Below are 17,750 nucleotides of genomic sequence, written 5' to 3'. Positions count from 1 at the left end.
AGAAACTAATCAAAAGATTACAAAAATAGATGAGAATAAGATATTGTCGGTATGTTGTGGATTTCATCATTAATATAATGAAAATACATACATGTAAATATCAGGCCAAAATGTTGCATGATTAAAGGTATATTATAACTTAACAAGTCAGAGAGAGTGATATATTAATAAAATGACATGAAAACTCACTAGCCAGTCTATAGTGGCGGGGCGTATTTTGTTTTGTGCATCATGAATGTGATGTTCAACCCCATTTATCCCTCAGGGATAGTTCTTGTACTTGATAATGTCTCTTCTTGCAGTGAACTACATTCTGATTGAGACCTTGCACAGGTACGACTACTTCTTCGGAGACACCCTGCAGGTGGAGTGTCCCACACGATCGGGACGATACATGCGGCTCAGTGATGTGGCACGCGAACTGTCAGGGAGAATATCGCGCCTCTTTGTCCCTGATCTTTATGGCAACAGAGCATCTCATGGTGAGTAATTTGGAGAAATTAGAAAAAGATGACATGCATGTCAGTGTCTCCATCTCGCTGTCTAAAAGATCTCGGTAAGTGTACCTTTTATATATCCCATTCAGAAGTAGAAACAAAACATGAACATCAAAACATCAAGAGATTTTCCTTGAGAATTGCAACTCTCATCTCAAAGGGGTGAGTGAGTTTAGGTTTGCAACGCACTCAGCAATATTCCAGCTATATGTGAACACTGTAAATAATCAAGTCTGGACCAGACAATCAATCTGTGCAATTGGGAACCGATGACAAGTGTCAACCAAGTTAGTGTGTCTCACCACCCAATCCCATTAGTCGCCCCTTACCACAAGCACAGTCGCCTTTTATGGCAAGCACAAAAATAGTTGTTGAAGGCCTATTCTACCTCGGGACCTTCATGGGTCACATCGCTAAAGAAAGCAAGTCTTGAGTGAGTATTGACAGTATTCCAGCAACATCATGGCAGGAAAGATCAGAAATGAGCTTCACTTTTTGTACCCATGTGGATAATTAAACTTGGTCTTCAGTGTGATGAGCAAAAGCTTTAACCGCTGGGCTACTGCAATGCCGAAACTCTGAGAAACCTACTGGCAAAGAAGGATATTCAGAACAACAACCTGATAGCTGACCCATATTAGCATGTATGAGTGCCCTGCTCTTGCCATTGTGGACCAAGGGACCCCAGGTTGTACTGTCTTGCTACACCAACCACACAAGTCTTATGGGAAAGGCGAGTACAGCTATGCACAGAATTGGTTTCGTTGTCATGCACTCCACATACAATAGGCTACATCTGCTCTACCTTTCACAATTCAAATAGGTTTGCTCAGTTCTGTGCACTGCATACTTCTCGTAAACACTTTCTGTGTGCTGGTCCAACTTATCCTTCTTTGCCAGTAGATGATTGGATCTTCTGAGTGAGTTTAGTTTTACACTGCACTCAGCAATATTCCAGCTGTATGGCGGCGGTATGTAAACAGACACTGGACCAGACAATCCAGTGATCAACAGCACTAGCATCGATCTGCGCAATTGGGAAGCAATGACATGTCAACAAAGTCAGCAATCCTGGCCACCCGATCGGGGTGTCAGTATTATGACCAGACAACACTGGTTCCAAATTCACTGCCTCCAGACAGGCACACAATATTATTCACTGTACATGGAACACATACATGACATTTTACTAAGTAGCTTCTTTCTTAAGTGCACAATTTCACCCATCAGCACTCATATTCCATGATTCATCCCAGGAGGTAAAGAAATGATCAAAATGTACAGTTTTCTACACCGTTACTTCACAGAACCCTTAACACTAGTAATCAGGTGGACCCATATGTTTGTGAGTCCAGGTAAAATCATCATACGTTTATTACTTGATGATTCCATGCTGCAGCCTGTACTGTTACAATCCTGGTTTTCAGGTGAAGAGGAGCGCTATGCCAAAGATCCTAACTTCAAGGACCTGTTGCTTTTCTATGAATACTTCCATGGTGACACTGGAAAAGGTTTAGGTGCAAGGTGAGATTGGTTCCATCAATGATAGCCTTGATATGCAAGCTGAGAAAAATGAGGAGGTATTTGCAAGTATGTCCTAACACAGGAGCCACACCTCCTGTCCTGGCTGCCATTGTACAAAATTTTCTTAGATCATTACTACCATACTTTAACATACACTTACGACAATTGTCGTGTTGCAGTTGTTTCTTTGCGTTGAGGTTTTTGGGTAATGAACATTATTAGCCCCTACTGCGCAAAGCAGGGGATATAGTATTAGGCCCCGTCCATACATATGAATTGGAATATCTTAAGAACCATTTATTTGATTCTTTTCATATTTGGTACCTCTTTTCATCATAGTAAAAGACAGGTATCAGTCAGGTTTGGTGACCTTTACCTTCATTTCAAAGTCACAAGGGGACTTTAACCTTATACCCATCAGCAAGGTTTCTCAAGAACCATTCCCAGAATTTTCTTCAAATTCAACTCCAAGCTTATTCTAGGGAAGGTGCAGGGCCCAGTCTATTTGGGTGACCTTCACTTGATTTTCAAGGTCATGGGGACACTTTGAAGAATTCAGCATGTTCACCTGCATGCTAAGCTTGTCAGCGAGATACCTCGAGAATTGTTCTCTGGATTTTCTGCACATTCGACATCAAGCTTCATCTAGGGAAGGTGCAGGACCCAGTAGATTTTGGTGACCTTCACTTAATGTTCAAGGTCACTGAGACACTGATGATTTCAGCATGTTCACCAGCATGTTAAGCTTGTCAACACTATATCTCAAGAACAGGTCACTGGATTTTCTTGTTCATCACCAAGCTTCATCTTGGGAAAGCACATTTAACTTTCTCACAAACTACTACCGTCATTTTCATTGCTTTTTGAGTTAAATTTGATAATTTACTGTGAGGGATTATGTCACCTTAGTGACAATGCATGTTCACTGATAAGTTCATTCATCAAAATATGCTTATTTATTTTTAAAATGTAAGCCCAAGAAAAGTACAAGCATAGGTATCCCATCATTTCATATAGTTGGGTTTGAACAGAGATTCACCTGTGTGCCTTGAGGCAGAGTAGTAACCCAGTGCAATTTGCTGTATAGAGTTGCTTCCCTTACACTAGTCACTAACCCAATTTTGGAGGTTTGAATCTACATTTATTCTTACAGTTATTTGGTTTGTTCAAACCATACTTATGTTCACGTGTCACGAGTAGTACATCGAGATCACTTCTAGCTTTCTTTCCAAATGAAGCAGACATACAATGGATATCTTTTGAAACCCATGTTATTTCCTGTTTCAGTCATCAGACAGGATGGTCAGCCCTAATTGTGGACTTAATGGAAGGCTCCCATAAAAACATCGCCACATCCGACAGCTCCAGCTCCCTGTCTGGCAACAGTATCTACTAGTGTATGACATACAATATTATACAGTATACAGTATTATCAAGGACAACATTTCAGAATGTAACATGCATAACCATCTTAACAGTCATTGCAAAGGAAGTTCAGGAAGTTGTTTATCTTATTCGATTTGTTTGTTCTGAATGGCATCAAACTTACACAAGATATGATAGCACATACTTGACTGACTGAAACTGAGCTTTTCTCTGTCTTGGGTGCTGTTGTACAAAGTAGCCTTAGTGCGAATGTGATTATATAACTCCCATACTTTTACATAGTGCTACGCCAGTGGAAGTCTAAAGTTGCTTTGCACACCAACACCAGAGTTTTAGCCATTCAAGATCTGCTTCAGTTTGGGCATTACTTCTTCATTCCGTCAACACGCTGTTTAAAACAATGTTAAACCAAAATTCACACATACTTGAAGTGAAGTATAGAGGAATGTGGCCCTTCTTATGAACTTTTGTGACCTCTGGCGTATCCATTTTGTGGTATTAATCAGGGGTTCAATTTCGTTTTTTTTTAAAAACCACTCACCACATTGTAATGGACTTTTAAGAAAGTAAGGTGTCCTTAATAATTTTCCACTTGCCAGTAAATCAACATGGCATTTGATGTAAATAATTACTGGACTATTTATGGAAAATTGATAAAGAGCAAAGAAAGATAACCCTACTTTATAATCATTGCAAAATTTAACAGCTACACTTCGAACAAAAACTGAAAAGAAATCCAAGTTTACTTGAAGTTTGAAACCATCAGCAGAAATTATCTAGTAACCCACAGACAAGTAAGAAACCATTATTTAATTGCCAGAAATGAAAACTGACTTTCCTGGGCAGTGGGCGATGGGCGTTTTGAATCCCTGATTAATCACAGTATGTCCAAAGATGATGCCACAGACAAGTACTACACAAACTTCCATCTTGTTAAGAATATCTTCACTTCATGTGTTCACAGGTTTGTTGTTGACAGTTCCTACGTGGATCTTGTGTAGAGTATGATGCAGTTCCAGGTGATATTTTGCTGTGGACTGGTTTGGCATTCTGGAAATGTTCCATTTGACAAAGTGCCTTTTAACTTGGTGCTTGTGGGTTATGCCCAGTCACTGCTTCCACATTAAATGACATGCTGTGATATAACTAATACATGATATTGAGGGGTTAAACTCAGTTTTATACATGACTTATTTCTGTATACATCATGGCTTGTAAAATTTCAAAAAGGGTTTGGAATAAAAATGTTTCTCACCATTGGCCATTTCAAATTCTATTAAAACACAATTTGCTCAGCAAAGCTGTGTTTGTTCAGCGACACCCTCAGCAGTGTATGCTTTGTAAATATTTGCGTGTGATCAACATCTTGAGGGAAGGATAGATGGACATGGATTGCTGAAGACCAATTCTTACTGGATCTTGACTGGTTAGCTAAATTGTGACTTTTCTTGGATCAAAAAGGAACACTTTGCCTCACTCACAAACATCACTCAAGAACAAACTGACCATTTGATAGAAATTTATTTCATATCTTAGGGAAATATGTACATTCCATATTTACATTAATGATAGCAGGTCTTTAGATGCGAACATTTTACAGAATCAGGCACAGAATCAGACCCATTGTTCAGACAGTAGTGATATGACAGTAAAATACAAACTTGTCTTGTGTGGTTCTTGTACTTCACCTTGCAGAACAAGTTCAGCACACTGTACAGTATTTACAACAACTTGGTCACCATGTTATTTATCTCCAGCACTTGTAAAATGTAATATTTTGAATATTTTGCATCTTCAGAAATCATGATCAATTCCTTGTCTACAACAGATAATTCTTCACAACAAAGAAAATATATCTCAAAAATACCATGTTGAATTGGCGCATGTCAACTACAACTGCTGCGATAACAAAAACTTACTTGGGCTGGCTGCAAAACTATTTGAAATATTGTTCATTTGGGGAAAATGATTATCAATATGATATTGTCTTGTCAGTGATATAATACACAAACTTTCTGACAGAAAGTTTTTACTAACTCACATGATACACAAAGAAGGGCTCTTCTAAATTACGTACAGGGCACTGTTTAGTTTGTAATCGATGCACAAATACGCTCCTAATGTTGATTTCTTTCAGACTTTTAGTTAATAATAAAAACATGGTTATCAACAGCCAGCAACAAATTTAACAATACATGTATCATTACAGTATACTAATTTGATGGGAGGCTGATCTATCACGCTGAAAAGCCACACCTCTAATTCTGATGTGTGGGCAATCAGACACAGGTCGGATATAAATATTTGTTTTTAAGTATGTTGGATGTAGGAAAATACAAATAGCACTATAACCGGAATGCAGCTGAACGACTAAGGCATTTTATAGTGAAATGCAGCAGGCAACACTTGTCGGTTCACAAAATCTCACCAGAAACTGATTCCTAGTACAGATAAACAAAAATGTAATCATATTTTAACATATTCACAATTCAGATTTCAAAAACAAGCTCCACCTGATGATGCAATTTGATGAAAATAGAAAATATGGATGCTTGAACTTTTGCTGATGACGGACATTGAAAGATGTGCTGTGTTTAAGCTGTGAGGAGAGTGGAGATACTCTCACTGGAACATGTCCTCTCTGTCTGCGCCGATCACCTCCTGATCTTCCATGGTGCTGAAGTTGAGGAAATGGGAAGGGCGATGAACCTCATGGTAGAACTCTTTTGGGTTGGCAAGGTGAAGGTCATACTTCATGTTGGGGTCATGGCGAACACCTGAAAATTGCAAACACCTGAGATGAGCAATGTATTATCGGAAAGGTTAAAGATTGCCAAGTATGTTAAGAGGTTAAAACTTGAAATCTCTCAAAGAACTACTGAAACAGAAATGTGAGTTTCATGCAACCAAAATGAACTTCACAACTGGAGTCAGAAAGAATTGATGGGAACTGCAAGTGTATGGTGAACAGCAAAGGAAATGTAAGTTTCACAAAAAAAAAAAAAAAAAAAAAAAAAAAATCATTAAAGAAAGTGTCCATGTTTATGTCTTCTTTTTCAAAAACTTGGAAGCCCCTCCCCCTCAAAAACAGTTATGTTTCTTTTGCTGTTCAGTAAATGAACATTTTCAGAGCTTTCAGTCATTTTCCTGAGGTAAAAATTACCCATGAAGTTGTAGTTCCACGAACTCTGTCCAGGCACCATGAAGAAGCCAAGGAATCTGTCAGACAGCAACATCTGTACTCGCTCGTAGTGAGAGGGGAGGTAACCCTTGGGGTTGTTGCCGGTGTCCTTGTTCTGGCGACCCCACTCATAACCGCTGGGAGTCAGCTTGTAGGCCGTCAGTGAACAGGAACCCGGGGTGAAACTGTCAAACATAAACAACTCTGTTGAGTGATGTGGAACACTAGGACCTACAATATCAGAGCTATACAGTCGATGCCAACCCAAATGGTATTTTGGATGAAAAATGATGCAAAAATTAGTATCAACTTTTCCAAAGAATTTTTATATTTAATAAAAAATATATAGATATTTTAACAATTAGTTACTATATTGCACTCAACAAAATCAGTAGTAAATACTAAATAAAATGTGGTTGAAATTTATTGTGTAACGTATGTATGCCATGTGCAGTGTTTAAAAGCAAACCAACAAACCATAAAGCCTGCATAGGCTGTTTGGCTTACCAGCAGACTACATTACATACACTAATCCTCAAGAACTATCCGTCAGCCATACCCAAACAACCTGATACAGTAAGTGAGATGTTTGAACAAAAAGCTAGCTATTATGAAAGTCAACATACCTGCATGTGATGATAACAGTCTTCTCTCCATCCCAGCTGGAGTTGTCAGCCATCACCTTGGCGTGTGTAGTGATGTCTTGCGGAGACAACTGTGGCAACTCGTTCGGCTGAGTGTGGATCCAACCCAGTGGTTCCATTTCCTAGTAAACAGGGACAAATACATAAAAGTCATGTAAAGCAAGCATAAAGTGGCCACATGAATGTTTCTATTTATTCATATCAACATATGATATCTATCAGACTTAATCACCACAGACAGCCAGTATATTTTCTAGTCTGTCATCGTGTGAAACTTACACTGGTCCTGGTGGGCAGTGAATTTTGTATTGATAGTTAAGAAAATCTTGACTGCTATTTATTAAAGAATGATGACTATATTTATGAATACACAATTTCTTTATTTTGAACAGGCGACGTTTCAAAAGATTCTGTGGTTGTTGTCAAGCAAGTCAACTTCTAGACTGCCAATCAAAGTAGCCACTAATTGTCCACTCACTGGTCCTGTGGTCTAGTGGGAAAATGTGGAAGGTTTTATCACTGAGATCCAGGAATACAGTTAGTGGTAGAAGTACAGAAAATTGGCAGAACAAGTTTCAAACAGTAAAACATTAACAAAACAAATACCCAGTCTAAGAGATTTATGCTTCAAACTTAATGACAGTTCATGCGAGGACTGATAGTTACCTATACACATACTTTTAGATTTTGACTTGATATTGAGATAGAAGGAACAAGGTCCATATTACTTGGCCTTGTTGAAATGTGTAACAATCACTGAATACCAACATGTGAAGTCTTTGAAGGGCATTTAGAATCTAGTGAAATGCATAAGAATGAAGATTTTATGGATGTCAACTTCTTTATATGAGAACACAACGTTTCGGAGTTAATGCTTACTCCTTCATATCAGGTGAAGGAGTAAGCATTAACTCCGAAACGTTGTGTTCTCATATAAAGAAGTTGACATCCATAAAATCTTCATTCTTACCAACATGTGGCCTGACTACATAGTACAAGTTGAGTCACACATTACAATATTTCTCTAACTCATCCTCGTCCTGCAATAGCTTATCAGTGATGTTGATTCATTATCATGGTGGGGTAAAATGGCGTTTAATGTCATACTTGAGAATATTTCGTACATATGATGACGTGCATGCATGTGAATGTGTGGCTGCTTGCACTAGCCCTGACCTTAGATGGTTTTATATGTAATTCAGAATTCCAAAACTATCAAAAGGGACCAGTACACCACCAGACCTATCTATGTGCTAAGCTTGTTGAAGAAATATTGAACGGTTTGAAACATCTGCTCTGTAAAAGACAAATGTGATCTCTCTCTCTCTCTCTCTCTCTCTTGCTCGTTCGCTCCCACCCACCCACACCCACAATCCAGTGATCAATAGCACAAGCATCAATCTACACAACTGGGATACGATGATTTGTCAACCAATTGGAAGGAGGAAACATTCACCAATATTTATGAGGTATGACCACTGCCTCGTGTGTACTTGTCTTGATTAATCTCATAATCTCAGATTGAAACCCACAGTGTGAGGACATTACCTTGAGATATTCATGCTCCGGTTGTATGTTGGGCAGGTGGACGGTCTGATGGGTGCCCCACTGTGGTGGCATCACAATACATCGGATCTCCTTCACCTGGGGGTTGTCAGGGGGGCTGACTCCATACAGATACCCTGCAATCTGAGGGATAGAGAAAACATATCTTACACAACTGCACAAACACAGAGGTGTACATTATACAGAATGACAGTGGGTGAGAGTGAGGGAGTGAGTGAGTTTTATGCTGCCTTTAGCAATATCATGTCAAGGAACACCAGAAATGTGCTCTGGATATTAAAGAGTGAGTGTGTTTGATTTTTGCACCATCTTTAGCAATATTCCAGCAATATCACAGCTGGGGACACCAGAAATTGGCTTCACACATTGTACCCATTGATCCTGGGTAGTCAGCATGACAAGAGAACACTTTAACCACTAGCCTATCCACAGACCTTTATCAAATGCACAAATGTGTTGAGTGGTGGGAATAGAAGATCCTAACAAACAAGCTAATCAAACTCAACAAACATGACACAAAAATACATGACATTTTCCGCTCCCAACCCTCAGTCTTTTGTTTCCTATCAAGATGCTTTTAACCACCTGCTAATTAGTACGACCATTACCTTGTTTCCAAACTAAAAAGCTGAATTAAATTTTATGTGTGATCTAAGTTTACTGCATTTCACAATGAAAACCAACAAAATGCTTGCCAAGCAGGTGATAATACCGATCATTCAGCTGGGATGACTCAGTCTTCAATGATGATTTAACATTCCTAACACTACAGGATATCTTGAACAACTTCCTGATTAACTGCAAGTTCATAAGAAATTCAGAAATGTAAATACTGAAGCACTGCAAATGGTGAACTGTCTAAGTAACAGCTATATCTCTCAGGCTCCTGTTGACCACACAGACAATCAGATATATGCTTGTCAGGTTGTCATCATCGAGATAAGTTATTGCCGTCAAAATGTGTGTAGTGAGCTTAGTTCTAGCAATATTCCATCAGCATCATTGCAGGGGACACCATAAATGGGCTTCACACACTGCACCCATGTGGGGAATCAAACCCAGCGTGATAGACGAATCCTTTAACCACTAGGACCAAGTAATATGTGAAGTAACCATGAATTTTTTCATAACAAAAACATTATCCACAATCATCTGCACCTATTTTACCCAGCAATAGTATAAATAGTGATGGGACTAGTGGAACGTAGATATGTACATCAATAATAATCACTGCAGACAATGTTACCAGCCCACAAAAATATAACTGACTACACATCTTGGAATTAACCTGGCCAGTCCAAAGTAGAAAATAACCATGGACAACAATAATGCAAATTTGGAAAAGGATGAACTCATTAAGTAACAACAAACCTGAGCTCTCAGATCAGAGATGATGATGAACTTCTTGAGGATATTTTTAGGCAGGATGTAAGTGTAGCCAGTCTCCTTGATGTCGTCTGATGACACGTAGATGTGATTGGTACGGAGATGAAGATTGGTAGCAGAGATGGCTCGGACTCGCCACTCAGTCTTGGAGGAGAAAGTGGCCGACTCATAGTTGCTGGTGGTGGAGGTGATGATCTCATCACCATGTTTGTTGACTGTCCGGGTTGTGGTTGCCGTCAGCTGGGACTGCTCCTTTGTCTGTTTCTCGATCTCGGCAATCTGCTGTCTCTGAGCAGATGGAGCAGAGATCTCCATACCCAGGATGATATCTCGGATCTCAGACTGAGTCAGAGAGGCCACATTGACGCTGAAAAAGAAATATCATTTGGTCATAAATGAATCTCTCTGATGTGAAATAGTAGCATGAATACTAAGGAATGCAAGAAAAAACACACTTATTTTACAGAGTCATACTGACACAGGGTCAATAGAGGGTGACGTCAAATGGGGTTTAACATTGTACTCCAGAATATTTCGCTCAAAAGATGCCATACATATGTGTAGCTGCTTGTACTAGCTCAGACTTCCAAGTCCAGAGTGCTCACTGAGATATCATGCCACAATTACACATGAATACCCCACTCAGACACATTACACGGACTCTAAGCTGACCAGTCCTTGTTGTACCCGTTAATATCAAGTGTCAGGCATAGTTTAATGTCTTTTGGTGTGATGTGGCTGGGCCTCGAACTCATAACCTTCCGCTCAGAGGGCGGACGCTCTAACCACCACATAATAAAGAGTCTGGTCAATACAAGGTTCCGTCAAAGGTGTTAAAGGTTTGAATCCCTCTTCACTCGTCATTCCAAAATATACACTCTTTCACAACAACTGAAGACATCTATGCATATACATCTCAATGACATTCAAAGATTTGAAATGACACATTTTATCACATAACGAAACACATAGGATGCACATAGAGATATTCTTTATCTGAAGCTTCCAAGAATAGGATGATGTAAAGCAAAATCTCAGAGAACTCACTTGTTTTTCTTGCCATAGTCTGCCAGGATGAGATCCTTCAATTGGACTTCAATCTTCATCCACTCCTCGTCAGTCAGTGTGGGCCAGATATGATGGATCTCTGTGATAGTGGTTTTGTCAGGCTTCAGCACTATCTTTGTCTTGTCATTGTTCACATGTAGAGCTCTCAAGATCAAGATCAGACGAGAGAACGCCTGCAAGAGAAACAATGAAGTTATTGTACTTGATCAGTTCATCAAAGTGTAAGACAACAATTCTTTACCAAACACTCAAAATAAGTGTAGCAAACAAGTTGTTGTCAACATTGGTTACCCCAAGCCACCAATCTAACATGTATACTAAAAGTAGAATTTTGCTGTTCTGGTATAGGCTGTTAAAGGTGAACTTGATATCTACTAACCGTGTATGAGGAGATGGTCTTGAGCCAGTCATCATACAGGTTGAACAGCACCATCTGGGGTTCTGTAGCCTTCAGAATCAGATCTCCAAACTTCTCCACCTATAACAAAACAAAAACAAACAGGTTAGTAGAAGAAAAGAAATCCCAACAAGAAGACATGGTCATCAACATAAAATGCCACAGTGTTTCAGTTCCTATTTTGTTCCTATTTTTTTAACTCATGTCCTGATAAACATACCAATTTGGTTTCCTAATGTATAATATTTTTTTGAGAAAATCTCTCCCCAGTCATGAGTAAAGAACACATGACATGGGCTGTAACTCTGTCACAAATTGGAAATTTCAAACTCCATCAATGTATTTGTGTCCTGAAAACAAATACCAAATTTGGTTTCACTATCTACAGTTTTTGCGATATCTGCCCCTGTCATCACTGGATGTACAGAGATCCAACCAGTAAACCCTCCCAATTCGTGGCAGGGATAAGGAACATTAATATAAAGGCCACATTCTTAAGGATTAAATGATGATACCATAGAGTTAATAATGCAGCTGATCTAAGTCAGGGATTTACTGACCACTCTGAATTTACATATAAACATGCAAACTGACAAAACAATAGCTCGTTACCCAAAATTAGAGAGGTAATATATTGACAAAATCAGATTCGGTTGGAGAAATCGCTGGACTATGATGGTTCCATAAATGGAATAAACAGATGCTGAGAAGTTTCTTCAGTGACAACATATGTACAGGTAAACTGAAAGGTTCTACATGGCAAACAAGGACACTATAATATTATCAAACCTCAAGCTTATCTCTCCGTCTCACCCATAACCTTTTGTTTTGATGATACTGAAAACAAAGAACTCTACCTTCAAACAAGCCTGGAAAGGCAACTGGAGTTCACTGCCCTTGATGACAATATTGGGGAAATCCAGCAGATGGACCTGTTATGAGAAAAGAGAAAGTAACTGTAATTTTGCAGTACAAAAAAGCATCATGCTACATGTTATTCTACAATAATCAATATATCAATTTATCCATTTACATTTGTTGAACACAAAATCTTGCTACAGAGTGAGTGAGTTTAATTTATGCTGCTTTAATCAATATTCCAGCAACATCAAGGTGGGGACACCAGAAATGGGCTTCCCACATTGTACCCATGTGGGAAATCGATAAGAGGAGATATCGAACATGCAACCCTCTGCTCTCCAGGTGGATGCTCTAACTACTACACCACAGAGGTGGTCTGTTGAAAGTTGATGTATCAAGTTTATCTTGAAGTGTTTACTTACCTCAAGTGGATCCAACATGCCTTTCCGTGTGACAATGATCTGTTTGGGCTGCTCCTCAACTGGGAGGGATCGAATCAGAGCAGCTACTTCCTCAGCTGTCTTCCATTTGGCCAGCTGAAAGAAAACAACATACCTTAAACAATAGTTACAACTCTTAAAAACAATGCATACAAACGATCAGCAGACCAACAAGTTACAACCTAAAATCAAACATGAGCACATCTCAAATCAAACTTTTACGTAGCTGTCATCCAAGTTAGTTTTGGTTTGTCGGTTATGCCACAATCAGTAAAATACCCCAAATATGATTGTGCCCTAGTGATTGATAACATGAACAAAGATCCAACAAACTCACTGAGTCACCTTCTAAAACCAGCATATGATGTTGGCTCCAATTCTACTGCGGTATCCAAAAGGGCAACTCAAGCTAGATGGGTATCAAAATATTTAATGCTGTCCTTCACTTAAACCACAGTAACATGACGGTAGCATTAGAGTCAATGTCTTATTGCACAGCAAACTTGACCACAGATCAGTGACAAAGCAAGAATCCAAATCAAGAGAGTTGGAGACATAAATCAAAAAAACAACAAAGGCAGACAAAAAATCACTCCACAATACTCCATAGCTTCTACTTCCTGTCTTAGATGAAACAAACTTGTTTCTCACCTGACCAAGACGTTTCTGTCCTGCCCACACAGAGGTGTGGATGATCTTGAGGAAGAGCTGACCTGTTCTGGGGTTGAAGATGAAGATAGCCCCGTTGATGGGCTTTGTGGTCAAGTTACCCTCAAATGTCTGAAATATACAACAAAAAAATTAATCAAACACATAAACTTGAAAAACATATCTTTTGTCTAAGTTCACTGCACTGTCTCTCAGAATCCACTTGACCTCAATGATAATCGGATATATGCTTGTCAAATGTATCATCATTGAAATTAACAGTGCAGCTTTTAAGATATAGAGAATAAATAAATGTGTCTGACAGTAAATGTGAATAATACCCCAGCTTTTACATCCACATTTGCCAGAGAACTACCACAGTCAATAGGGACAGCCAAGCAACATGTCTGCAGCACAGTGTGAGCAGAAAGAGAATGACAAGACTGGGAAGTCATATGGTTAACGGGAGGTCATACTGCATGCTTTCAGCAAGTCATTAAACCATCCAAGAACAGAAGTACTGGGGAGTGTTTGGGCACGGGACTAATCAGTGAGGCCAGAAACTTTGTTTAACTTTGCTTAGCAGCACATTTTCAAGTCACTGTTGACAGACAGTACAATACTGTTCCCCAACTAAAGAATATGCTTCTTATTATGTGTCTTGTTCAATCATGCAAAAATCTCACAGCAGATAACCAATCAAGTGAATTGGACAATTCAGTGATTGAAATCATAAGCAACAGTGAAGATAATTCCCTGATAATAATACTCAGGGACATGAACAAAGCAGCTGAGCATGGCTATCCTACAATAATCTTGAAGGAAACTTCTAAGAAGCTTGTCAAGACACTGACCTTGTGGATGGTGACTCTGTACACATTGGTGTCGTCCACGAACCAGATGATCTGGTTGGAGAATAGTTCTCCATAGTTCTGGGAGCTGAGGTAGGGCTCAGTGGGCTCAGACGAGTACAGCTGGAGACCCTTCCTGATCCTCTCCCTCAACACATACAGGGCTGGGTTGGCCTTCATGATCTTAGCAAGGGCCTGCTGAATCAGTGGCTTGCAGCCAGGGAACCAGTTACCATAGGCACTGAAACACAAACATTTACATCGCATTGGCTTCACTGAGTGAGTGAGTGACTTTAGTTTTACGCCACACTCAGCAATATTCCAGCTATATGGCAGCAGTCTGTAATTAATTTAGTCTCGACCAGACAATCCAGTGAGCAATGGCATTAGTAATGATTTACGCAACTGGGAGCCGATGACATGCGTCAACGAAGTCAGCGAGTCTGACCTTCCGATCCCATTAGTCGCCTCTTACAACATGAATGGGTTACTGAAGATCAATTCTATCCCTGATCTTCATGGATCACAAAATACAGAGATAGACATCACAAATATGTAATCATGCCTGCTGTGATGTTATTAACCATGTCATGGAGCTTGACAATCTCATCCATTTTGTTGCATGATACAACAAGCAAAGGTAACTGTGACCTAATTTCTTCCCTAGTAGTTGATACAGAGTGGATATTATGAAATGCAATTTAGTAAGTATATACAATGACCCAATTCACCAAGACTAACAACAATATTTTAGTACGCAACACTGACTGTGTTGTGATTATCAACTTCTGAAATGACCAGATGTCCTACCTGTGTAGATTGTAGGCCAGGTCGACAGCAATGAGGAGCCCGGTGGGTGATGGGTAGATACTCATGTTGTCTGTGGTGTAGTCCAGGAACTTGGCTCGAGCGTATCTCTCAATGTCATGAGAGTCGTAATCTCCCCATCTCAGCTGTACGTCAATCCAATACTTCTGGGTTGTGGCTCCATCCATTACATCCCTGTTGTAACAAGCATGTCAGTTAATGTTTTCCCTCATCTATTAATATCCCACATAATACCATTATGGCATACAAAAGGTATCAATCATGTAGTGGTTGGAATGACAAGTCTTTATGGATGATCAACTTCTTCATTGTATAACTGCAATGTTTTGGAATAGTTTAACATACCATTTTCAAGCATGTTCATCATCCATAAAGTGAGTGTGTGAATTTTGTTTTAAGATCCAACTGGGAACTGATGACATGTGCCAACCAAGTCAGCGTGCCTGACCACCCGTCAGTCAAGTTAGCTGCATCTTGTGACAAGCATAATCATGTTTTGTGGCATGTATGGGTTGTTGAAGACTTATTCTATCCCAGATCTTTACAGGTCTCATCCATAAAGACTTACCATTCCTATTTCAGAATACAGAATGCCTCTCAAACAGTTCACTGGTTGATACAACACATAGATATGACAGAATCAGGCAGGTCGCACAAAGTATCCATCCATGCTCTTTTCTCTCAGTTCTTACTAGAACATCTATGCATCTATGTAACAACCAAATACAATCAGCAATACCATTTTAACTGCTTTGACTGGCATTCTAGAAGTTAAGAAGATGAAGAATGATGATGACAATTTTAATGGTTATAGTCCTTCTTTATACTGTATAGGCGACCTTTCAACATTGATTCCAATGTTATTTGAAGACAAATTACAAAACACTAAACTGGGTAATTCAGCCTTTATCATTTCAAAATACATACCCTGAAGTACTGCTGTAAAGGTTCCCATGTCTGGCATGAGGTTTACATGTACTTTCTGTTTTGTTGCCAACAGTGAGTACACCAACGGTACTTGAAGCAGGATGGTAAATAGAAATGATGTGTTGGCAAGATATTCACTGAATGATACTATGACTTACTTGGAGTCTGCCAGAAGAGATGGTTTGGAGACGTTCCACTTGTACGCAGCAAACAGCAGGATATCAGCGCAGGAGCTGTTCATCTTGTAGGACTTCCTGGGATGGATCGTCTCCTTCTGGACTGTCTCAATCTCCAGGGCATCCAACTCTTGGTCAAACACCTGCACACAGACACTAATCAGTCCAAGCAAAAACCAAACTCAAACAGTGGCATTTTTTCACAATACAACCATTGCATCTAATACGAGAGAGGTAACAGTTCACTGTGCAAAAATTTACTAAATGTACTGTTAACAACACTAAAAAGCACATCTTGGAACACAGTTTACCACATTGTTATAATATCAGTTATTGTGAAACAAATCTGCTTAGACACTCTGCTGAAATAAAACCAAGGATTTTGATCAATGCGAAACTTGGAGTCAAACAGAACCACTGTTACAAAAATACAACAAAGAGAGGAAACTCTGCATTGCTGACTGCATTGCCACACACATCCAACATTATATTGTTATTTTTATCAGTTGTGTGTTTATTGAACAGCTGGATCACAGATATTTGCTTAAGAAATGACCAAACTGACCTGACAAAGATCCATGACTACACTTTCGTGTATTTTCTGCCACAAGTGAGCCCGGAAGATCTGGATGAGGGAGATCTTCAGAGTTGGGATCTTGCCGTGCATGAAGATCCCTGTCAGATCCAGTTGCACCTGGAAACCTACATACACCTGGAACACATATGGAGATGAGATGATATTAAAAGTTATTACCTTATCAGATCAGCTTCCGGAATCAATTCAGATTGGCAATTGTTTGAGTTTGAAAACTGGATCATTTTGTACTGACTGACTAATGCCGTACTCAGCAATATTTCTGCTATATGGCAGCTGTCTGTACATTATCAAGTCTGGACAAGCAATCCAATGATCTGCGCAATTGGGATATGATAATGTGTCAACCAAGTGAGTGAGCCTGACCACCCAACGCCGTTAGTTGCCTCTTATGACAAGCAGTTCTAAGTCAGGAATAATTCTGCAAAATATCAGTACCACTCTATAAGTTATCATCGAACTAAAGGAGAAATAACTGCTACTTGACTTAATAAAAATTTCATGAAAATGTAAGCATCGAGTCAGTATGGCCTCCATAGATACTCACATTAGCTCTGTTGATAGTTGGCGACCACCATAGCGTGAACCTACGGTTGGGGATTTGGTTCAGACCTGATCTCTGGGCATTGGTCAGCTTCTTATACTTCATGGACTCCTCAAAGCCACTAGCCTTCTCCCTGGAAGTTACAACACATAGCAATGACATGCCATGTTCATCTTTAGAAGAAATGTCACCAATCTGTCATCCTCAGCCCTCGCTCCCAGGATAACAGTG

At 39.5% G+C, this 17,750-nt stretch overlaps 2 protein-coding genes across 3 annotated transcripts in view; one reads left to right on the top strand and one right to left on the bottom strand.

Moving 5' to 3' along the window:
• Window positions 1–4,666, top strand: part of LOC137297213 (uncharacterized) — a 29,190-nt gene extending 24,524 nt beyond the window's left edge. Inside the window, exons 16-19 of one of the 2 annotated variants that reach the window (XM_067829234.1) lie at window positions 303–482; window positions 1,925–2,021; window positions 3,309–3,418; window positions 4,372–4,460. In XM_067829234.1, the coding sequence (XP_067685335.1) occupies window positions 303–482; window positions 1,925–2,021; window positions 3,309–3,417 (386 nt within the window). In that variant the 3' untranslated portion in view covers window position 3,418; window positions 4,372–4,460. Of the gene's footprint in view, window positions 1–302; window positions 483–1,924; window positions 2,022–3,308 lie in introns of both variants that reach the window. The other variant, XM_067829229.1, reaches the window with a different exon arrangement.
• Window positions 4,667–4,909: 243 nt separating this feature from the next.
• Window positions 4,910–17,750, bottom strand: part of LOC137297202 (pre-mRNA-processing-splicing factor 8) — a 42,055-nt gene continuing 29,214 nt past the window's right edge. The window contains exons 30-44 of the mRNA XM_067829218.1: window positions 17,523–17,652; window positions 16,946–17,092; window positions 16,363–16,523; window positions 15,260–15,451; window positions 14,453–14,690; window positions 13,602–13,730; window positions 12,933–13,046; window positions 12,507–12,581; window positions 11,632–11,730; window positions 11,232–11,425; window positions 10,170–10,551; window positions 8,781–8,921; window positions 7,215–7,354; window positions 6,571–6,773; window positions 4,910–6,184 (exon numbers count right to left, since the gene is read on the bottom strand). Of these exons, the coding sequence (XP_067685319.1) occupies window positions 6,030–6,184; window positions 6,571–6,773; window positions 7,215–7,354; window positions 8,781–8,921; window positions 10,170–10,551; window positions 11,232–11,425; window positions 11,632–11,730; window positions 12,507–12,581; window positions 12,933–13,046; window positions 13,602–13,730; window positions 14,453–14,690; window positions 15,260–15,451; window positions 16,363–16,523; window positions 16,946–17,092; window positions 17,523–17,652 (2,500 nt within the window). The 3' untranslated portion in view covers window positions 4,910–6,029. The remainder of the gene's footprint in view (window positions 6,185–6,570; window positions 6,774–7,214; window positions 7,355–8,780; window positions 8,922–10,169; window positions 10,552–11,231; window positions 11,426–11,631; window positions 11,731–12,506; window positions 12,582–12,932; window positions 13,047–13,601; window positions 13,731–14,452; window positions 14,691–15,259; window positions 15,452–16,362; window positions 16,524–16,945; window positions 17,093–17,522; window positions 17,653–17,750) is intronic.

Source organism: Haliotis asinina, chromosome 1 (genome assembly GCF_037392515.1).
Source record: "Haliotis asinina isolate JCU_RB_2024 chromosome 1, JCU_Hal_asi_v2, whole genome shotgun sequence".
NCBI lineage: Eukaryota > Metazoa > Mollusca > Gastropoda > Lepetellida > Haliotidae > Haliotis > Haliotis asinina.
The sequence above is the reverse complement of the archived record's forward strand: the minus strand, read 5'-3'. Positions and strand labels throughout refer to the sequence as shown.